Here is a 24,099-nt window from a genome sequence, read left to right on the forward strand (position 1 = left end):
CCTCTGTCCATGGAATTCTCCAGGCAAGAATACTGGCATGGGTTGCTATTCCCTTCTCCAGGGAATCTTCCCTACTCAGGTCGAACCCAGGTCTCCTGCATTGCAGGTGGGTTCTTTACTGTCTGAGTCACCAGGGAAGCCTCCCAAAGTCATAAGTGGCAGCATATAAATACACCAAAAGGAATAGCACAGGCATAGATTCTATAGCAAATATAAAAATAATTAAGCATAGTTTTTAAAAAAGAATGGTAACTACAATTTAAGTTTACTGAGGTCTGCTGCCAAATCTAACTGAAGTTAACAAAAAAGGGAAATTTTTATTCATCAAAAGCTCATCAGTAATCACTGAATAAACTCTTGATGGTTTACTTAGTCAAATACATGTATTTAACAGAACTCACTGGGATGGCGACATCGGACTGTCACTCTCCTCATCTTCTTTACATGGCTGGATTTTACCATAGTAAAGTGGATCACCAAGTGACTGCAAAATGGTCAGCTTTGTTTTCTGATACTGATTACCAGCTTCACATTCAAATATATAATCATCTTTTACATCCTGAAAAAAAAGCATCCCAAATAAATACCCTCTTCCGAAAATACATAATCAGAATTAACAAAAACCAGGAATAAATGACACACTAACTTACATCTAGCAATTAACACACATGGAACATAGTCTGTAGACCTATTTAAAACTGTCTAAGAGGGCCTCCCTGGTGGCTCAGTGGCAAAGAATCTGCCTGCCGTTCTTTAAAAACAGAAGGAGATCCCAAAGTAAAGGCTATTGTACTTTATGTTTAATAAATTCAGATTCCAGATCAGAAACGACATCTAAAGAAATGGAGCCTACAGTGGTTACTTACATGGGCTGGCCAGACTGTTGGTTGTGAGTCATCAGACTTGATAGATTTTTCTACTTTGGCATATTTTTCCACCTAAGCAACCAAATCAAGAGACATCAGATATAATGAAACCAGTATTATGACCATAGACAAAAACCTAAGTAACTTAATACAATATGCTTTTTAGCACAAGAATTCTTGAATCACTAATAACACCAATTATTGATGCTTAAGTAGTTTAAAATTCTCCTGATATATACTCAATTAGACCAACTGCTTTTACAATAAAACAAAATTAGGATCTCTTTTGCCATTAAACAAATGTAATAAACACAAATGCCTCTTCCTTTTACTCCGTAAGTAGGTATCATATTTGTCTTTTAGGAAAACTGGGATGTCAGAAAGGCGATTAGGACCAGGGTCTTTTCTTTTGGCTGGGTCTTTACTGGAATTGTCATGTAACGGTGCGGACAAAGCTAGAAAGAGACTAGGGGAGTTACATTAAAATTGGTAAAATTTTTGTAAATCTCCATTTTTTCATCAAACTCAAACCATATTTTCCATGTATTTTCTACCAGACTCCGTGAACTGAAAGTTCTCATCTTTCTTGTAACCATGATTTTTAAGAGTAATAGACTCACTTGGGTATCTGATAAAAATTCAGATTCCCATGTCCCTCCCCTGGAGACCTGACTCAGTAAGGTGGACTGAAGTAGGGCTTTAACTGGTGTCCTAGATGTTTCAACTGATCAGTCAGACTGAGAAACTTTGTATTACGGCTTTTCTACTCAAAGCAAGGTCTGCAGAACCCAGTACCATGCAACCTAAAAGCTTGTCAAGTATGGCAGGAGATCAGGCCCTAGCCCAGACTTGCTGAATTGGAATCTGCATTTTAATAAGCAACCCACGTGACTCTTATGTACATAAAGGTTTGGGAAGCGCTGCTTTATATACCCAGATTGCTCTCTGCATTTAATTCCTCCCTTTGGTATTTGCACCAAACATCTCTTCTCAGGTCATGTTCCTTGAGGGGTGTATACACAGATACACATTGAAAGATAATGTGGCTTACTTTCTTGAGTTGTATATACAGTCTACTTCTAATGCTTTTGGCTTTGTGCTTTTGAAAATTTTTTAAAAATCACAGATAAGATTTACACATGTGCTAGCCTAGGAAGTATGCACAGAGCAAACATCTGTTAAAATAATTAACCACTTCTAGAGTTTAATGAATAATAAAAACAGGAGAAATAGGAAAATAAAAGAAATATGGGACCTCCTATCAAAAGATCTCTTTCCTGTCGTTGCTTAGTTCATGTGCATTATGGACCAGCAAAGAATACTACTCAAGGATGCAAACCTTGCCCACCGCTCCAATATTGTTAATTTTAAAATTTAACCAGTGAGAAGTATTATCAGGAAATTATGATAAAATATTATGAAAAAAAGAGGCATTTTATGCATATTATGTAATATGTACTTTTACACATTTGGAAATACTTTGCTTATTTTTCCTGCTCTAAATACAAACCTATATTAAGGAATTACATACTTAGACAAGTAATATGAAAGAACAGCTTCTGGAAATGAGCAGTTGACTTAAGTGTTTTTGCACAAACATGGAGAATGAACTAGTGGTGAAAACTAGGGAAAAAAAGGGGGTTATTATGGGATTATATAAAATCATGTGTGAAAATTTTGAAAACTATAAAGCACCATATAATTTAAAGAATCTTTCATTCAATAAAATTAAAAGAGAAAAGTAGCAGTAATAAGAATCTTCATTTTCCCAAAGTATAAGATGCTATTAGTGAGATTTAGGAATCTTATATATGAAAATAAGTGCAATTCATGAACTGACTTACATCCACCTCAGAAGGTACAGCCAAATTACAGGGACTCCGTTTCCACATATCTACACACTAAAAAAATTAAAAACAGTATAAATAAATATACTTAAAATGCAAAATAAGGCATTTGGCGTAATAAGCTTCATTTAAAAACATATACTTACATTTCCTGCTTTAGAAATTTTGAGGTCATAATGCTGACCTGCTTTTCTTTCCTTTCTTTTTTGTAAGAAATCAAGTAATTTTAGCTGAGGAGGAGGTGGACAATGAGACAGATCCTGTTGCCGATTCAGAGAGGACCTGGAATATCTCTTGAAACATCTGGAATATTAAGAGATTAGAACTACTGACACGACAAGTTAATAAAATAAACTCAGAATAAATACGGTTTAAAAAATGTATAACTAAATCACCAATATTTGTAGAACACTATCACTTATCAAGCAATGTTCCAGGCACTGGTGAAATAAAAATGAACATGACAAACACAATTCCTGCTCCCATGGAGCTGACAGTCAAGAAGGAGAGACACACATTCACAAAGGAACAGGTCAGATCACTCAGATAACAACTCCAGTAGAGTACAAGTAAAAACCAGGGTCCTGGGAGGAATAAGTGATATGGAGGGCAACACTAGGGGAGGGTAGGAAGGACTCTGAAGAAACTGTGTGAGCTAAGACATGACAAGAAGAAACAACCTGTGGAGAGATCAGGGAATGATTATTTGAAGCAGAGAATTTTAAAAGTTTCTAAGGCAGAAACAAAGCTGGCTTGTTTTCAAAAAGGAAAAATATAGGTGGGACCAGAGCACCAGCAGGAAATGAGGTCAAAGAGCAAGGCAAGGGCCTTGCAGATGAATGATAACATAAAGTACAATGGGATGGTTTTAGAGGAATTTAAGCAAGTGGTGGCATGATCTGCTTTGAGGTTTTTAAAACATTACTTTGGTTTGCCTGCGTGGCAAACAGACCAAAAGGGAGCAAAGGTGAAGCAGTCAGACACGGTAGGAAGGCGTTTATCACAGAAGTCAAGATGAAGATGACAGTGGCTTGGTCTAAGATACTGGCAGTGGGTGTGGAGAGACGTGCAAAGAGGTCCCATGACACTTTATGGGACTGCTGACGGATTCTCTATGGACTTATTGCACTATTTCCAAAGCTGTACCTTTTCCTCAGCATATATTACTTCAACAGTAAAACAGAGAATTTAGAAAATGGGTAGGTTATTTCAGCCCCTTCAAACTTGAAGAAGATCCAAAGTGGACAACTGAAATAATTACTCAAAGAGAACTTAATGATGAGCCAACTATAAGTGCAATCTAAATTACTATGCATTCTTTTACTTTATTGAGATGGCTAAAATATTCAGACAAATTACCATGTTATAAAAAGGCATTTAGTTACAAACTGACTTCTCAAACTATTACCAGTTTTCCCCAGATCTGTAAAAGAAATTATAAATTGATTTTTTTAAAGGTAACATTAACAAAAATTACACTGGTATTAGGAAGGGATAAATTATTCTTTATTCTCATACTTGTCTCTGCTCAGAATTTCTTTTTGGTGAACAGACTAAAGTTATAGGTAGTTTGTTCTTCAAAAGAATGCACAGAACGCATCATTTCAAAATAAAGCAGAGTATTAAAAAAAATCCTAACTCTTACACTTTTATTCTTTAGAGGAAAAAGATACCATAAATGTCAAAATTCAGAGCTCTCTCTCTAGCTCTCTTTTGTTTTCTCCTTCCACAAAGGGGATTACCGTTTCATCGGGCGTGTGTTCATCTTTTGCCTGTTATAGAGCAGTCTGTTTGCAGTGCAGGTTACAGCTATGGAAGGATCAAGACACAGTGGTTCCGCTGTAGCCAGAATCAGTTGGCTCTCAAGCAAAAGTTTGTCTTCCTGAAATGGTTAAGAGTAAATATCAATACTAGCTTTCAGATTTTCAAATCATACATATCACTTAACCTAGAAATATTCCTGAAGTACTTCTGCTAAGGAATAGAGTAAAATGTAGTATTTCAAGTACCAACTTAAGTGTGTCAACTTTACAAACTGAACAGCATGACACCATGAATGGAATTTCAGTAATTTGGACAAAGAGGTCAAACTGTAAGAATGCCTATCTGTTAACCCAACAAACATTTACGAAACACCTAAAATATGTAAGGCACTGTTCTAGATGTCAGGGGGTTTTTGTTTAGACTATAGGTTTTTCATAACTAAGAAATACAGCTGTCTAGATTCATTAATATTTTCAGGTTGATGACATTTTCAAATGAAAATGACATTTTTCTGAAGAATTTTCCTTGAAAAGGTACAATAAAGGATACAGCCTCTCCCATTATTTACCAATTGCCAGAGTGAGAAATCAATACCCTTGGAACCTCCAGATGACCAATGAGTTTGTTTTTGAACCGTCTTTTAATAGCTTTTAACCAAAAGACTCTGATGCTGGGAAAGGTTGGGGGCGGGAGGAGAAGGGGACGACGGAGAATGAGATGGCTGGATGGCATCACCGATTCTGTGGACATGAGTTTGAGTGAACTCCGGGAGTTGGTGATGGACAGGGAGGCCTGGCGTGCTGTGATTCATGGGGTCGCGGAGAGTCGGACACGACTGAGCGACTGAACTGAACTGAACTGAACTGAACCTTATAAATGAAAGATTACAGCCCAAACTACAACACAATGCTTGATAATTACTGATGAACTGAATCTTATTTTATAATCCTATTTCACAGCTAGAATAATTTCCATTACTGACAGTTTCTTTTGTAACTATTCCTCTTTATAGTAACAGAGAAGTGAACATGGGAACCTCACTGAATCAGCACTGGAGGACTAACTGGCTATTCTCTGAGTGAGAGAGGTCAGTTCCTAGGGCTCTACCCAGTGCAGATGGCAAAAAGACAGGTTAGGTTGTGTTTTAAAACCCAAGATGACAGAATATCAGCATCTATTTGTATCCACTGTGCAAACACAACATTCTACTTGAGAGCGGATAAAAAACTAAGTTTCACACTGGATAGATTAGGTCAATCTCACCCTAGTTTACCATGTCCTAAAGCAACTGGAACTGAACTGGTTTAGTTTAAACCTGCATCCAAAGATGCAGGATAAATGCATCTTTGTAGAGCTCATAATGAACCAGATACTTTACTCATAAATCAAATTATGAGCAGGAAATATCTTTTGCTTAACTTAGTAAGCACTGCTTCATCCTATATATATTACCTGTTTGGGATTAAAAAAACAACAGAACAACTAACCTGGGTCCACTTATGGTTATCACTTGTTATTGAATGTACATCACAGATCAAAGTCTAAAAGAAACAATTAAAAAAATATTAATATACAGGCATACGAACACATGAAAACACTGAATAGGTAAAACTCAAAATGAAATCTGAAATATTTCTTAATTAAACATTCCTTACCTGCATTGTTGGACGTAACAGAATGTGCCTACTTTGGTAACCAGGAGATTTCATGTTACAGGACTGCCTATAATCACGTATTTCTGCTATGACGCATCCACAATGAAAAATATTAACCTATTTTGAGTGAAAATATTTAAGTAAATGCCATTTTTCAAAAGCCTAAGTACGTACGTTTATACTGAATGTTTCAGGTTCTTAGCATTCTCATGCAATGTTTCGGACCATTCACATACTCAAAATTCCTTGGTGAAATAACCACCTGATAAACTCTTTGAAAAGGGAACTGTTTTATGTTCATCACTGTGACTCAGGAAGCAGTTTAACACTGTTTCCTAGTTTCAGACTGACATTTGGCATTTAAATGGCAACGCACTCCAGTGTTCTTGCCTGGAGAATCCCAGGGACGGGGGAGCCTGGTGGGCTTCTGTCTATGGGGTCACACAGAGTTGGACACGACTGAAGTGACTTAGAAAGAAAAGAAAGAAAACTGCTTAACTGCATAGCGGAGAAGGCAATGGCAAGCCACTCCAGTACTCTTGCCTGGAAAATCCCATGGATGGAGGAGCCTGGTAGGCTGCAGTCCGTGGGGTCGCTAAGGGTCGGACATGACTGAGCGACTTCACTTTCACTTACTATTAATGATACAGATTACTGGAACTGCTGTTCTTGACACTCAGTGGGTCACTGCTGTACTCTGCTAACACTGTCACTGTTATAAATTTGTTAATAAACCAGGCCAGAATTTCAGCTTACAGATAGAACTGCTGTATCTGCTCTGCTAAAATTTCCAGGAGACAGGTTTCATTAATAAGAGGAAGGAAGCTAACATTAATTCAAATAATAATCTGCTCATGATATTATTTTCCAGTTCTAAGTCCAAGGTAAGGAACTATATCACTTAAGTATTGCTAATTATCACTTGTTACAGTTGCTTATGGTCTTTTTTGTTTTTTTTCACCATTTAGAACTTGAGTGAGTACTGAGATTTCCATGTTATCAGTCATTTTTCTGCTCATGCTTTTTAACCAATAATTACTGAGCCACTACAATGTGAACTGTTGTTACGCACTGTCCAAATATCCAAGAAGCTTCACAGATAAAGTGGTGAGATAACTTGCTCTCAGTGTGGAAAGACAGGCAATAAACATGTAAACAAAAACAAGGTAACTTGAGAGAGTGAATGCTACAGAGAAATAAAATAGGGAGTGACTAATTTAGACTATGTGCTCAGGTAGAACTCTCTGATAAAGAGTAATTTTCGGCTGAGACTTGAATCACAGCAAAGGGCCAGACACCTGGGAGAGATCACTCCAGACAGAAGAGCAGATGAATAAGACAGGAATAAGCTTGGTGTGTTTTAATCTAGAAAAATGGCATGAATGGCTGGAGTGTAGTGAGTGGGGATTAGAACCAGGAGGTGAAGACAAATACAAAGACAGGGGTTTTGTACAGTGAGAGGACACTGGAGAACTCTAAGCAGGGAACTTTGTTGTTGTTTTCTGTTTTTGTTTTGGAAGCTTAATCAACTACATCTATATATTTCAGCATATAGCCTAAAGGATAAATATCCCACAATAAACCAATTTTCATACAGGCATATATATATTAGGTCTCACTTCCCTTTCCAAGAACTAATGAGAATAAAACGAAATACTCTTTATCACAAAACATGTATTTAGCAAATCTAAGGACATTTTATGGAGAAAAATTTTGTACCTGAGATTTTTCAAGGAGATCAACCAAAATTGGAGGTAATTCTTCTGCATCCAAGTATTCAAGCAATTCTCCTTCTTCATAAGGCAGTCGAATGGTCTCAGAATCTTAATGTTAAAACATAAAAGTTTCTGAAAGTGATCAGGCTCACCGAAAAGCTTAGGTAATAACTGAAGTAACTTTTTATAAAAATAAAGAGAATAAAACTAAAAGCTCTCCTGAAGTCCTTCACTTAAGTCTAAAAAATAAATCACCTCATAAAAATCTTGATAAACTGTATATAAACAGTTTTAGACTGGAAGAGAGAAAAATACCTAATATCCTATAGGAAAACACCTGGCCCAACAATCACAAAACAAATCCCAGCCAGCAGTACAATAATGAGAGTGGGAGAACATTCCGAATGTTAACTAAAACTTCCTTGAAGATTCCTTAATCTAATCTGGAAGTCAGATTGATAATCTGGTATAGCTTCTGAAAAATGACTACTTACAGGCCAAACTTCTCTTGGTATTACATTTTACAATTAACGACCAACACAAGAAAAAAATCCTTAAAAATAGTTAACTAGGTAAGTTCCTTACATAACTTATAGTGTCATCACTGAATCAAAATTTAAATGCCTCTTTGGTGACATCTCAGAGTGTTAATACTGTAAAGTTCTATTCTGACATTCACATTAATCAGAATAAGATGTTGAAGACTATTCAAAAGGTAGTTGAGTCTGCTTAACTGAAAGTTTCACACTCAAAATATATTCAAATCATGGAAGAAAAACATAGATCAAAACACCTTACACTATCTTAAATACATTAACAGCAACAGAATGAAAGGAAATTTTGACACATTTTAAAAGTACATCTTTTATGATTTAATTTCAAAGACCTTTCTCAATCAGAATATTTCTCAAATTCAGCAAGGATAACCACAAGAGAGTTAACTTCTCATATTCTAACAGAACATCATAAAGAAAATCTCAAATCAAAGTTTTCTGTTGTCAAGGCATCACTGATGTAAAGGACAGATCATTCAGCAGGGTGAGAAGTTCGTGGCTGCTGCCCTCTGGAGGGTCTTACCTGATCCATTTTTTCCCCTGAGCATCAGAGAATATCCCTCATTTCCTGGGTATAGGTTGACCACCAAACATGACAATGTCTCTTGCATAACAAGCTTCTCTAATAAGTTCACATTTCTTCTTAATTTCTGCTTTAAAAAGAGGCAGAGCTCATGAAAATAATCTAGCATAACTTCAAATAATGCAATCACTTAACGAAACTAGACCTGAGTTAGTTAATCTTTGATGCTCCTTCCACATCTATATAAAATTAATTTGTTGATCTATTACTGTTTTATGCAAATGAATATCACAAAGAAAAAGTGATCCACAAAATAAAACCACTAACATAAATAAATATATGCACCTGAGTACACAAGTAGCAAATATTAAAAATATTTAGAAAGGAAAACCATTAAATGTAAGTTTTTTTTAAAAAAGGCTATAATGTATAGTTAGTGTCTATTAGGTTTAAATGAACATAAATAATTTGAGGCATCCTCTTTGGTTGTACTTACAGAGCACATTTTTAAAACATTTTATGGCCTAAATTAGATCCAAATAAGCTCAACAGCTCTAATTAGCTGAAATGTTAAATTCAAAGATATCCAACTGGTTAAGAGGATGAAAGTGATTTAAGTAATTTTCTGTAAATTGAATTGAACAGCTTCCTAGAAATCACTTTGCTTAAAAAACAAAACAAAAACAAAACTAAAAAAAAAAAATAAAAAACAAACAAACAAACAAAAAAACAAAACCAAAAAACAGAAAACAATCAGGAAACATATACATCAAAATCCGTTCTTTCAGTTCAGTTCAGTTCAGTCGCTCAGTCGTGTCCGACTCTCTAGAAACTCATAAATTTAAATTGACACCCACTTATAGATATAATAATTTCTTTCATCAAATCTTATTTGTGAAAGGTATGAGTTAATAGAATATTTTTCATGACCTCAAAAAACAAGCCTGTTTAGACTATTGTTTTCAACATGTATATATATAGTCATACACAAAAATTATGAATTCTTAATCTATAGTCAACATAGAAACAAAAAACTGTATTTTGAAAATAATAAATAAATATTTAAAAAGCAAAGCAACGCAACGTTTAACCACTGTGGTGGAAAGCTGGAAAATGTCTTTATTCTTAAAGGACCACATAGCACTTTAGCCTGGGGGCCATAAGTTCTGTGTTGCAACTATTCAACTATGTTATTATCTCAAAATCAGCCACTGACAAGACATAAAACAAGGGGTGCTGCTGGATTCCAGTAAAGGTTCACTTACAAAAACATGCTGTGAGCCAGATCTGGCTGGTGGACAGTGGCTGTCAACACCAGTCTGGAATCTTTTATGTATCTCTCCTACTGTAGTTCTATGTATGCTCATCATACAGACTGTGGTGATAACTCGTGGGTGTTCAGTTCAGTTCAGTCGCTCAGTGGTGTCCGACTCTCCGCGACCCCATGAATCACAGCACGCCAGGCCTCCCTGTCCATCACCAACTCCCGGAGTTCACTCAAACTCATGTCCACAGAGTCGGTGATGCCATCCAGCCATCTCATTCTCGGTCGTCCCCTTCTCCTCCCGCCCCCAACCCTTCCCAGCATCAGAGTCTTTTCCAGTGAGTCAACTCGTCGCATGAGGTGGCCAAAGTATTGCAGTTTCAGCTTTAGCATCAGTCCTTCCAATCAACACCCAGGATCGATCTCCCTTAGAATGGACTGGTTGGATCTCCTTGCGGTACAAGGGACTCTCAAGAGTCTTCTCCAACACCACAGTTCAAAAGCATCAATTCTTCGGCGATATAATGTGAAAATTAATAAAAGGAAATCTCAACTAAAACTGGAGTGGGGAAGGCCTGCAGAGGGAACTCTCCTGCCCCACCACTCATCATCCATTACCCCACCAGGAAGACATCAATTACTGATCCCACCCGGAAGAGAATTAACCTTGCACTCCTAAACAGGAAATGCAACTATTTTCCTTCCCCAACTGGGGGAAGACTTTCTTCTTGCCCAGCAACAAGCTCTGTGAGTGGGAAGGGACTGCAGCCCAGGCAATGGAAAACACCTGTAGCTCAGGCAATGAAAAGCCAGCATCTCCTGAAGTTTCACTTTCCTCCAGTGAACTCAGTTTTTCCTTGCTGATGACTTTTTTTCCTTGTCCTGCGCTCCTTAACAATATACCTCTTCCATGTTGTGTGACTCCTTAGAGTATCTCTGTCTGATGAGATGCTGTCCAATTCATGAGTCATTTAATAAGGCAAATTAGATCTTCAAATTTACTCAATTTTTTTTAAAAACAATGCATGTCAAAACTTACAAAATCTGTTACATACTTCAAACATATGCAAATTATTGTAGGTCAACTATACCCCAATAAAATGTATGGAAAACATGCCATAAAACTCGTAGTTTCACAATCATGTTTTTCCTAAATATTTTAAAACAGATACTATTAGAATTCCACTAATTTTTTGCCTAAGAGGTATTCATTTTTAAATTAAAGACACACAACAGAAGCTCACTAGAGCCTTTAAGGCCCTTACAACCCAAGGGTCCAAAAAATATCAAGAAATCAATTTCTATTATAGTTCTACTGCCCATATGTTCATGCTCAATAAAAATAAATTTAACTTGGCCATGAACTAATTTTTGTGACCAAATTCACCTTTTATTATCATATCTAAATTTCCTACATGTCCTGCAATAGTTTTAACTTTCCAGTGCAAATTACCATGAGGAGACAGGTTACTTTTCTCCTGATCTTTGGTCTACAAATAACTTCTCAGGAAGAAAAAGAAGCAAAAGACAATATACATGGTGGTTTTGCTTCTTCTAACTTCCCAAAGAGACAGTCTGTTACTCAGCAAACATGTTGAGTTTGCTCACCTCTCCTACCCAAGTAGGCTATCTGCCTGGTGCCAGATTAGCCAGAGCTCTGGTTTAGCTGCAGAACCAGGTAGTCTGGTTAGAAAGGAGTATATTTGTTCACTAACAAAAATACAAACGGTTACCTGCTTCAAATCTATTTCCTTCAAACTTCCCTTCTTCCACTACATTTCAAAAACCATAATAATATAAAAAAATTATACTTACCTTAACCTCAGGCTCTTTTTCACATTCTTCAATATATAAGTCATAAAGTTTTTGAAATATAGATTTTCTAAAATAAAATAAGGACAACATACAAAGTGCTGTGAATCTAATAATCATAAAATAAAATTTTGAATTTTCCTGTCATTCCACCCCCCCCCCCCAATTTTCCAAAACCTGGGTGGTGAAGATGGGCTGGACATGACAGCTAACATCAATTTAGAAATTACTAATACGGCTGACCCTTGCACAACATGGAAGTTAATCCTCATGTAACTTATAGTTGGCCCTCTGTATCTGTGGTTCCTCTGCATCCACAGATTCAATCATGAAGTACAGTAGTGTTTACTGTAAAACATCTGCAAATAAATGGACCCGCACAGTTCAAACCCACACTGTTCATGGATCAACTGTATATGCAAAGTGCCCATGATAACAACATTTCTAGCTCAGTGTTTAGTAAGAAATAAATGGTGGCTATCATCACATTTCAGCATATCTAAGATACTATCAATTAAGTATTCATACCTTCCACTAGATAGGTATTTCCTTTTAGGAGGTCTCTGCCGGGCACTTTCAATGACATACTAAAAAAGAAAAGTTTAAGAAAACAGCAGGCCTTTTGCTTAGTGCATGAACAACTGCATTAAATATATTTAAATCATATGTAAGGCTAAAGACTGTTCAGTCATTCGAGTCTCTCATGCATAGTAAATCATACCTTTTAGGGAAACCTACTAAACTTCTAAATATATGTAACAAACAAGTGAAATTTAAAATGCAGTAAAATTTAGCTCAATATTTACTTGCATGTTATAAGCAAAATCATACCATTTCACCACTGTGATTTCACAGTCAATAATATTTTCAATGTTTCATAGTTGTTCAAATATATACAGCATACCCAATTACAAAGACTATATATTTGAGCTACTTCCCCTTTAATTAAGCAAATAGAAAATCTGTTAAAACAGAAAACATAGTTTCAGAAACTCTATGTCCTTGTTCAAATATTTAACTCACAATACTGTTCAGTTTTTATTCCACAGCATTACTATCTGAGCATTTCAAGTAACAGATGATTCAAACATCATCTGGTATTCTTACATACATATTTACAGAAAGTAAATACTCATCCTAATATTAATGTATGCCCTGGACAGTCACATATGAAAATCTCTTAAAACCGAGTTTTGTCAATTAAAGACAACACTATTTCAATACGTAACTTAGTCATGCCTCACCTCTGCACGATCCAAAGCTAGTTCTAAAGCTTGTTGCTGTAAAAAGTAAATGGTGTATTTTATCATATTAGTATTTTCACACAAAAATAACTTAATATACATGTAACATTTTCTAATTAAGTGTTCAAATATGTTTTATCTTTTAAAATAGGTCTAACATTTTCCTTTCTCTCCTCCACCCACCCCACTGCAGGCTCAAGACATATTACAGGAAAAGATATGGTCATCTCAGACACCTGATTCTGACTACAAATTAGTTAAGAAATGTTATAATGATTTTATAATGATTTTCTCTGGTCATGCTTGTACAGCTGATATAGGGCTGAAGGTTCTATATGGTAACTATTACCATTTTATAAACTTCAGCATTTTAAGAGCATCATTTAGGAAAATATACTGGCCATCAGGTATGCAATTAAAGTGAAGCAAAAGCTAAAATCCCTTAAGCTGCTAGGAATCCTAAAAACTGAGGGGGGTATTATGTTGGTGCTTAATATCAACTTAGACATTCTTAACATTATGCATAGAAACTAGGCCAGTGCCTGGTAGAAACAGAACGATGGCTACCTTTACCAATTTTTAATGAATTTAAGATACCATCAATTACGTGCCTGAATTATTATTTAACATTAGGGAAGAAGAGTACGCTGCCAATAATAAGTTTAAGATGTCACTGACTGTATCACAGATACAGTATCAATTCAGTAATTAAAATGTAAAAGCAAAAGCAGATGCACCTTAGAACTGATGAAAATACAGTATTATTATTACATATAGTTTGAGATCTACTAGTAGATCCCCATTCTTCTTTGATTTCTTAGAGACCTGTCTTATAGGGCAAGAGAGATTAATAAGAAGGGTAAACTGTCTTCCTTATTTGTATAGTATTCTTTTGTAATGATACCCAAGAATAAAAAGTACTAGATTTAAAAAAATTTAAGCCAATATACCACCAATAATTTCTTTCTATTTTTGTGGTTTGGGTATCACACAGAGATATACCATTTTTCATTCTCAATGACAATCACTTTTAATTTCAATGAGAGGCAAAGAATTTTCATTTTTTAAGAACCTCTATTTTTCTGTGTTATTTTGGACTCTCCAACAATTCAGTCTACCAAGTTCCATGGAGTAAAAACTCCTAGCACCCATCAAAATCCCAAGAGGGCAGGAGTAAGTATGTTGCCAGGTTTCAGAAATCATGAAGGTTGAAGTGACCCTGTCATCCTAGTTATAAGGATGGAGAATTAACATTACAAAAACAGCCAGTCTTTTAAAAGAGCAATAGAACCTGTACATTATCAAGCATCTAAACGGAGTAGGTAAAAAAAAGTCTGAAATATGCCATTACTTCAAAAGGTTGTTAAATTTATATCAATTTATTAAAAAAAATCTCATGGGCAGAATTCAGTGAAACTGTTCCCCAGGGACTCAAGATTAGATTCTTGAGCATAAACTATTTTCCAATATATACTCTTGACAAAAACACAAGGTTCTTTTATTTTGGCCATAAAACCTTATAGAGTAAGTTTATAACTTATCAAAAAATTATCAAACACAATCAAATGTATATTCCAAGACCATTTCAAACAGCCACTCTTCTCAAATATTTAATCTTCTGATATTAAAACTGTAAAGGGTCTAGTGAGATATACCTGCATATGTAAATGCTAGTATCATTTACTCAAGACTGCATTCAAATACTTAAGACAATATGAAAGCAAAATATAAGGTAAGAACCCCATTGCGATAGCTCTACTTTTCTCTAAAAAGGCAAGGGTACACAGGCAAGATCCCAACAAGAGAAGACACATGTTTTCTGAAGTTTATTCAACATGGTGGATTCAACATCAGTGCTCATTTATTCTCTGTCAAATGCTGTTTCTTTATAACATTAGAAAGTGATCTTTTTCTTCTGCTTTTAATTTTTTAATGTCTAAAGTTAAATGCCCAGCCCTAAGTATGTTTAGTGACTGTAAGTGGTAAGCAGAAATGTGCCATTAGAAGGCTAATCCTAATGCTGCATAAATGTTAATTGCAGTAAGCAGGTTATACTTGTTAATTTTTAAAAAAAATCTGTACTAACAAGAACTTCTAAATATGAGAAACCTGTGCCCCCCAAACTATTTACACTTATACCCAAGGTTCTTGCCAGTGATTTGGACTATGGTAAAGTAAATAGGAGATCCAACCAGTCCATTCTAAAGGAGATCAATCCTGGGTGTTCATTGGAAGGACTAACGCTAAAGCTGAAACTCCAATACTTTGGCCACCTCATGCGACGAGTTGACTCACTGGAAAAGACTCTGATGCTGGGAAAGGTTGGGGGAGGGAGGAGAAGGGGACGACAGAGAATGAGATGGCTGGATGGCATCACCGACTCTGTGGACATGAGTTTGAGTGAACTCCAGGAGTTGGTGATGGACAGGGAGGCCTGGTGTGCTGTGATCCATGGGGTTGTGGAGTCGGACACGACTGAGCAACTGAACTGAACTGAACTGAAAGTAAATAGAGGACTCCCCTGGTGGCTCAGATGGTAAAGAAGCTGCCTGAAATGCAGGAGACCAGGATTCGATCTGTGGGTTGGGAAGACCCTTGGAGAAGGGAATGACTACCCACTCCATTATTCTTGCCTGGAGAATTCTATGGAAGTAATTTTTTTTTTTTACTATTTCACAAAAATAAGGACAGATAGATTATCTATGTAACCTGGATATGATTGTAATACTGAATTGAGAGATGAGCCTCATATTTTAAGATTTTGCATGCAATTGCTAAGTAATTTCCCAGTTAGGGTAACTAGGGAAGCTAACAAGAATATTTGTTTCATATTGATATTTTTTGAGGGAAGAGAATATTCTAAGAATATTAACATATTAATTTGTAGCTCACCATTGTGATATAAAACAGGAGTCCAAAAAGGAGAAAATTTATGTGCGTTGATGAAGCCGGATGAAAACCATATCTTTAGAAATCAATCTTAAGAGTACTGAAAAACAAAAATGACAAAACCCCTAAATTAACATAAATCAATATATTTGAGATTACTTAGTAATTAACGAGGAAAATTGTTTGAAATATATATATTTGTATGACACTTTAAAAATAACTAGTCACAAATTCACACATTGACAGTCTATTCACTCATTCTGAAAAATAGTTTTAACTAGGTAGGGCAAAAAAAAGTTTCCAAGTTAAAATCATTACTCAATTTCTCAAAAATATTTAACATCCAGGAGAGAATGTTTGCTTAATTTCTTCTATCTTCACAGTCACTACTCTGTTACTCAGGATTTTAACAGCCTGCCCTTTGGCCTTGGTCACAGCACAGTTCATTTTACAAATCAAAACATTTCATTACACTTGCAGATAAAAGTCCTCTTTAACATTCTCCCAAATGCCCCTGGCTACACTATCCAATGTAGCTCCAGTCCTTCCAGCTTGTCCTCTCCTCAAGCAAACAAGACACATTCTAGAAGAACCTCATTCCTCTAATACACAAGGTCTCATTCTGGCTGCACAAGAGTAACCCTGGGAACTTTTAACAGGTGGGATACACAAGCTCCTCCAGAAATTCTTATTAATTGGTCTGGATTAGGGCCCAGGGGTCAGCATTTTTGACTCTCCAGAAGCAATTCAAAAGTGCTGCCAATGTTGAAGTCTACTGCTAGATCTTCTCTGCCTCTCACAGAGATGCTATGTTTGCTCTGAAAGTGATGCTAAATAAAGCTTATTTGTAATCTAATTCTTTACCTAACTCCTTGTAATCACCCCGCGTGTCTATATACAACTGAGCACACCTTTAAGCAACAGAAAACAGTATTTTCCATGTAAAATAGTTTTGGTTTGTTTTCGGTGAACCCAAAGCTTAAGTTTTGCCAGTTCGGTCTTGAAAAAGAAGGTATGACAGGAAAAAATTCACAAACCCACCAAAAATGACAAGCATCGTACAGGTTCCAGGAATAAGCATTTCACAAATGAATAAGATGTTAATCCTATTCTACAAAAGTTCATCGGAGATTTAAGATGAACTTAAGGTGAAATTTTTCTGACCACTGAATCTAAAGATGAAGATACACTAGGTATAGGCAAAATGTGATGACTTTAAAATCAGATCTCTTTTCACTAAACTGTGGGGGACGGAGGAGAGGAGGGCTTAGTGACTTTAAATATTTAAGTACTACAAAACCCCATAACCATTTACAAATCCAAACAGTCTAACCGTAATACAGAATCTACTAGAACTGTTAGAATACCACTGTAATTATCATCGTAACCATTTTACAGAATAAGGCTCTCAGAACTAGTGATTTTCTCAGGATCACACAACTAGACCGGAATTCAGACTCCTCTTTTTAATCTTGAGATTTTTACTATTAAATCTTACAACCTTCAGACCACTCAACCCAGCACCCGTTTTTGAATTTTTAAAAGCATTTAAAATAAGAACTTGATGCTGCTCAGACTAATACTTTTGTCTTAATTTTGATCTATTTTTACATCATGGTTCTCAACCATTTTTCACTGTACTCAATCTAACTCCGAAAACCGCGCTAACCACTTTCTATCCCGAGTCCTAACAGAGACTATTTAGGATACGCGCGGCCCCTCTCGGGTGGTGGTTATGGAGATGGCTTCCAGGGGCGGCTATTCGCCAAGTTTATTTCTGAACTCCCAGGAACCACGGCGAGGATCGGTCATCAATCCAATTCTAAATACCGCCATCAATCCCACCGACTTCCCTGATGGACGCGAGTCTCCTGCAACTGCTCGAGCTTTGTTAGACTTTACCTGAAAAACGCCCCAATTCCACAGCCCAGCTGACAGCCTTTTTCAATATGGACACCAAAAACCCCGTCCCCCTCCCTACAAATAGCGCTCCGCGAAATTCCAGCGAATCTCCGGAAATACCTGTAACTGCAAACCAAACGTCAACACTAAAATAAAAGACGCGGGAGGCGACGAAGGCGACCGCCGGGGGGCTGCTGGCTCGGCCCAGCCCGCCGGGTCTCCAAGAACACCGTCTTCCTCCCGCGGGCGCCGGGCCCCGGAAGCGGCCAAAAGCCAGTCGGGAAGCCGTTCGTTGCCCTCTGACCCCGCCCCAAGTCTCGCGCGCCGACGCCTCCCGCCGTGGGCGCGCCCCTGCTCTCCCGCCGCGGCCCGCCTGTGCAGGCGGCCGACTCTCGACCGCGCCCTCCGCTCGGCCAGAACGCGACGCACCGACCTCGGCCCCGCGCCGGCTACTGCGCGCTGTCCCCGCACGCCCCGCCCCGGCTCTGGCCCGCCGACCGCCTGTTCCGGCGCCCACGCTTCCGACTGGCGCGCGGGGCGGGGCGGGCGGCCGGCCGCGGGCGGAAGTGGTGGAGGTGGGAAGGCTGGGCCGCGGCCCGCCGCGATGCTCCCGCCTGAGTCCACACCCGCCAGCCCCTGAGTGACTCGAGCCTGGTGACGGGGCGAGGTCCACGGGCGCCTTCGCCGACCCGACGTCCGGGTCCGTAAAAGGCGAGGTGAAGTCGTGTCTGACTCTGCGACCCCACAGACCGTAGCCTACCAGGCTCCTCTGTCCATGGGATTTTCCTGGCAATAGTACTGGAGTGGCTTGCTATTTCCTCCTCCAGGGGATCTTCCCAACCCAGGGCTCGAACCCTGGTCTCCCGCATTGTAGACAGATGCTTTACCGTCTGAGCCGGTAGCCTGTGACTATTTGTGAGGTAGGAAGCCCGGTTGAAATACTACAGTGAAAGAAGCTTGTAAAGAACTTTCCTTGTTGCTCAGTCCATCCTCATGCTAGGGAACCACACCATTCCTGCTTATACTGGTGCCGGCCTTGCAAGGTGCCGGCCTTGGTGTACCAATCAAGTGCCAATGAATTTAATGTTAAAAAACAAAACACTCCGCTGAAGAGTTCTAAAAATTCAGAATAATGAGCGCACATTGCAGTGTCTGATTGTAATTCCGCACTTTTGAACAACTTCAGCTGTTGGGTTATAAACTTAAAAAATTGTTATTGAAGTGACACTCAACGTAAAATGAAACATCTTTTAAATATATAATTCGGTGTAGTATAATCGCAATGTTGTGAAACCACTAACAATATCTAGTTGCAAACCATTTTCTTCACTCCTATTAAGAATTACATTCTATTCTTATCGCTCCTGGAACCTAGCAGGAACAACTGCTTTCAGACTCTAAAAAAAGAAAGTGAAGTCGCTCAGTCGTGTCAGACTCTAAGACCCCATGGACCGAAGCCCAGACTAAGGGCTTATCTAATCCGAGTATTTCACGTAAATGGATTATATGATCATTTTGTTCTGTCTGCTCGCACACAAAGGTGTTCTCCAGGTTCATCCACCTTATAGCAAATATCAGTATTTCATTGTTTTTTATGGCTAATACTCCATCTTATTTGTATGTATATACTGCAATTTACCCATCCATCCAGCGATGGACGTTTGGGTTGTTTACACCTTTGAGCTATTGTAAATAGTGCTGCTATGAATATGTGTGTGGAAGTATTTGTTTAAACCCTGTTTTCAACGCTTTGGTGTATATACTGTTGAAGAAAATCAGAATCTGACAATTCAATCAGTGAATAAAAACAAAACGAAACATTTTACTTAGGAATTATTGCAATAGAGAAAAGAGACCTTAGTGTAGAACTGGGGTCAGTTAAACAAAAATATCATAAACAAGTGAGAACCTGTAGCCAGCGGGTGGAAATTTCCTAAAATGAAACACCATATGTAAGGGCTAAATTCTGGCCAAACAGTTTTAACAGGATTCTTAACTGAAGCCGGACCAGGGTGATGTAATATTGAAGGGAGGGGATGAAGAATTTGCTGAGATATGGAGGATGATAAGGGCTTCCCTGGTGGCTCAGAGGTTAAAGCTTCTGCCTGCAGTGCGAGACACCTGGGGTCCATCCCTGGGTCGGGAAGATCTCCTGGAGAAGGAAATGGCAACCCACTCCAGTATTCTTGCCTGGAGACTCCAATGCACGGAGGAGCCTGGTGGGCCACAGTCCACGGGGTTGCAAAGAGTCTGACACGACTGACGACTTCACTTTCACTTTAACTTTGAGGATGATAAGATATCCCGGTAGAGGTTCTCTCCAAACTGACCTGACTGGATTCTTATGACAACTAGTTGATGCAGGTCCCACAAAACCAATTCTAAAGTAGAGGCTGAGAGGGCTTAGAGGAGCCTGACTAAAGTCAAGGAAACACTCCTTGTCGATATGCAGGAATGGAACTGCTGGGTCATGTGGTAATTCCATGCTTAAATATTTGCAGAATTGATGAACTGTTGTCCACAGTGGCGGAGATGTTTTACATGCTGATAGCAATGTATGACCGGAGAAGGCAATGGCGAGCCACTCCAGTACTCTTGCCTAGAAAATCGCATGGACAGAGGAGCCTGGTGGGCTGCAGTCCATGGTGTCGCTACTAGTCGGACACGACTGAGAGACTTCACTTTCACTTTTCACTTTCACACATAGGAGAAGGAAATGGCAACCCATTCCAGTGTTCTTGCCTGGAGAATCCCAGGGATGGCGGAGCCTGGTCGGCTGGCATCTATGGGGTCGCACAGAGTCGGACACGACTGAAGCGACTTAGAAGCAGCAGTAGCAGCAATGTATGTATGACATTTTCAATTTCTCCACATCCTCACCAACAGTTCTGTCTTGTTTTGTTTTTGATAGCCATCCGTGGGTCTTCCCAGGTTGCTCAGTGGTAAAGACTCTGCCTGCCAATGCAGGAGATGCAGGAGACTTGGGTTGTTGGATCCCTGAGTCAGGAAGGTCCCTGGAGGAAGAAATGGCAACCAACTTCAGTATTGCCTGGAAATTCCCATGGACAGAAGAGCCTGGCTGGCTGTAGTCTATGCAATTGCAAAGAGTTGGACACCACTGAGCTCTTGTCCATCCATATAGTGACTTTTCTTTTACTCTTAAGTGATTCTGAATCCCCAGGAAGGACAGAGCTGAGGAGTGACGTGGTATATTTTCTATCTTAATAAGAGTCTTCCAGCCACAGGTGGAAGTTAAACTGAAGGGACCTATCAATATTATACGCCGGCCCCGGCGGCGCAGACGCGAGAGACGCTGGCCCCGGTGCAACCGACCACGCAAAGAGGCGCGGCCGTGAGGAGCTACCCCACACCTGAGGCCATGGCCAGCGACCGAGAGGAGCTACCCCACGTCCAATAGGCAGTGGCTGCGCGGGCACAGGAGGGCCGAGAGGAGCTACTCCACGTTCAAGGTCAGGAGGGGCGGCCTTGAGGAGATGCCCCTCATCCAAGGTAAGGTGCAGCAGGCAGCAGCTGCGCTTTCTTGGAGCAGCTGTGAAGAGATATCCCACGCCCAAGGTAAGAGAAACCCAAATAAGACGGTAGGTATTGTGAGGGGGCATCAGAGGGCAGACACACTGAAATCAATCACAGGAAACTAGTCGATCTGTTCACATGGATCACAGCTGAATGTGGTCCACTGGAGAAGGGAATGGCAAACCACTTCAGTATACTTGCCTTGAGAACCCCATGAACAGTATCAAAGGGCAAAATGATAGGCTTCTGAATGAGGAATTCCCCAGGCCGGTAGGTGCCCAGTATGCTACAGGAGATCAGTGGAGAAATAACTCTAGAAGGAAGAAAGGGATGGAGCAAAAGCAAAACCAATACCCAGTTGTGGATGTGACCGGTGATAGAAGCAAGGTCCGGTGCTGTAAAGAGCAATATTGCATAGGAACCTGGAATGTTAGGTCCATGAATCAAGGCAAATTGGAAGTGGTCAAACAGGAGATGGCAAGAGTGAACATAGACATTCTAGGAATCAGTGAATTAAAATGGACTAGAATGGGTGAATTTAACTCAGATGACCATTATATCTACTACTGTGGGCAGGAATCCCTAAGAAGAAATGGAGTAGCCATCATGGTCAACGAAAGAGTCCGAAATGCAGTACTTGGATGCAGTCTTAAAAACGACAGAATGATTTCTGTTCGTTTCTAAGGCAAACCATTCACTATTACAGTAATCCAGGCCTATGCCCCAACCAGTAATGCTGAAGAAGCTGAAGTTGAACAGTTCTATGAAGACCTACAAGACCTTTTAGAACTAGCACTCAAAAAAGATGTCCTTTTCATTATAGGGGAATGGAATGCAAAAGTAGGAAGTCAAGAAACACCTGGAGTAACAGGCAAATTTGGCCTTGGAGCACGGAATGAAGAAGGGCAAAGACTAATAGAGTTTTGCCAAGAGAACGCACTGGTCATAGCAAGCACCCTCTTCCAACAACACAAGAGAAGACTCTACACATGGACATCACCAGATGGTCAACACCAAAATCACATTGATTATATTCTTTGCAGCCAAAGATGGAGAAGCTGTATACAGTTAGCAAAAACAAGACCAGGAGCTGACTGTGGCTCAGATCATGAACTCCTTATTGCCAAATTCAGACTTAAATTGAAGAAAGTAGGGCAAACCACTGGACCATTCAGATATGACCTAAATCAAATCCCTTATGATTATACAGTGGAAGTGAGAAATAGATTTAAGGGACTAGATCTGATAGATAGAGTGCCTGATAACTCTGGATGGAGGTTCGTGACATTGTACAGGAGACAGGGACCAAGACCATCCCCATGGAAAAGAAATGCAAAAAAGCAAAATGGCTGTCTGAGGAGGCCTTACAAATAGCTGTGAAAAGAAGAGAAGCAAAAAGCAAAGGAGAAAAGGAAAGATATAAGCATCTGAATGCAGAGTTCCAAAGAATAGCAAGGAGAGATAAGAAAGCCTTCCTCAGTGATCAATGCAAAGAAATAGAGGAAAACAACAGAATAGGAAAAACGAGATCTTTTCAAGAAAATTAGAGATTCCAAGGGAATATTTCATGCAAAGATGGGCTCAATAAAGGACAGAAATGGTATGGACCTAACAGAAGCAGAAGATATTAAGAAGAGGTGGCAAGAATACACAGAAGAACTGTACAAAAAAGATCTTCCCGACCAAGATAGTCACGATAACGTGGTCACTGACCTAGAGCCAGACATCTTGGAATGTGAAGTCAAGTGGGCCTTAGAAAGAATACTACGAACAAAGCTAGTGAAGGTGATGGAATTCCAATTGAGCTATTTCAAATCTTGAAAGATGATGCTGTGAAAGTGCTGCACTCAATATGCCAGCAAATTTGGAATACTCAGCAGTGGCCACAGGACTGGAAGAGGTCAGTCTTCATTCCAATCCCAAAGAAAGGGAATGCCAAAGAATGCTCAAACTACCGCACAATTGCACTCATCTCACACACTAGTAAAGTCATGCTCAAAATTCTCCAAGCCAGGCTTCAGCAATATGTGAATCGTGAACTCCCAGATGTTCAAGCAGGTTTTAGAAAAGGCAGAGGCACCAGAGATCAAATTGCCAACATCCACTGGATCATGGAGAAAGCAAGAGAGTTCCAGAAAAACATCTATTTCTGCTTCATTGACTATGCCAAAGCCTTTGACTGTGTGGATCACAATAAACTGTGGAACATTCTGAAAGAGATGGGAACACCAGACCACCTGACCTGCCTCTTGAGAAACCTGTATGCAGGTCAGGAAGCAACAGTCAGAACTGGACATGGAACAACAGACTGGTTCCAAATAGGAAAAGGAGTACGTCAAGGCTGTATATTGTCACCTTGCTTATTTAACTTATATGCAGAGTACATCATGAGGAACACTGGGCTGGAAGAAGCACAAGCTGGAATCAAGATTGCTGGGAGAAATATCAATCACCTCAGATATGCAGATGACACTACCCTTATGGCAGAAAGTGAAGAGGAACTCAAAAGCCTCTTGATGAAAGTGAAAGA

At 39.1% G+C, this 24,099-nt stretch overlaps 1 protein-coding gene across 12 annotated transcripts in view; it reads right to left on the minus strand.

The window, feature by feature from the left end:
• The window catches only part of SUPT20H (SPT20 homolog, SAGA complex component), a 36,298-nt gene extending 17,772 nt beyond the window's left edge, over positions 1–18,526 (minus strand). For 2 of the 12 annotated variants that reach the window (XM_055426225.2, XM_055426224.2), the window contains exons 1-14: positions 18,156–18,455; positions 16,137–16,233; positions 13,245–13,280; positions 12,529–12,587; positions 12,004–12,070; positions 8,925–9,054; positions 7,852–7,955; positions 6,133–6,249; positions 5,965–6,018; positions 4,456–4,595; positions 2,860–3,016; positions 2,711–2,767; positions 867–938; positions 402–559 (exon numbers count right to left, since the gene is read on the minus strand). In XM_055426225.2, coding sequence (XP_055282200.1) covers positions 402–559; positions 867–938; positions 2,711–2,767; positions 2,860–3,016; positions 4,456–4,595; positions 5,965–6,018; positions 6,133–6,249; positions 7,852–7,955; positions 8,925–9,054; positions 12,004–12,070; positions 12,529–12,587; positions 13,245–13,280; positions 16,137–16,139 — 1,154 coding nt within the window. In that variant the 5' untranslated portion in view covers positions 16,140–16,233; positions 18,156–18,455. The other 10 variants (XM_055426229.2, XM_055426223.2, XM_055426228.2 and 7 more) reach the window with 6 other exon arrangements.
• Between the last annotated feature and the right edge of the window lie 5,573 nt (positions 18,527–24,099).

The sequence above is a fragment of the Moschus berezovskii genome, chromosome 13 (genome assembly GCF_049115385.1).
Source record: "Moschus berezovskii isolate FMDL1 chromosome 13, NW_MosBer_1.0, whole genome shotgun sequence".
Taxonomy (NCBI): domain Eukaryota; kingdom Metazoa; phylum Chordata; class Mammalia; order Artiodactyla; family Moschidae; genus Moschus; species Moschus berezovskii.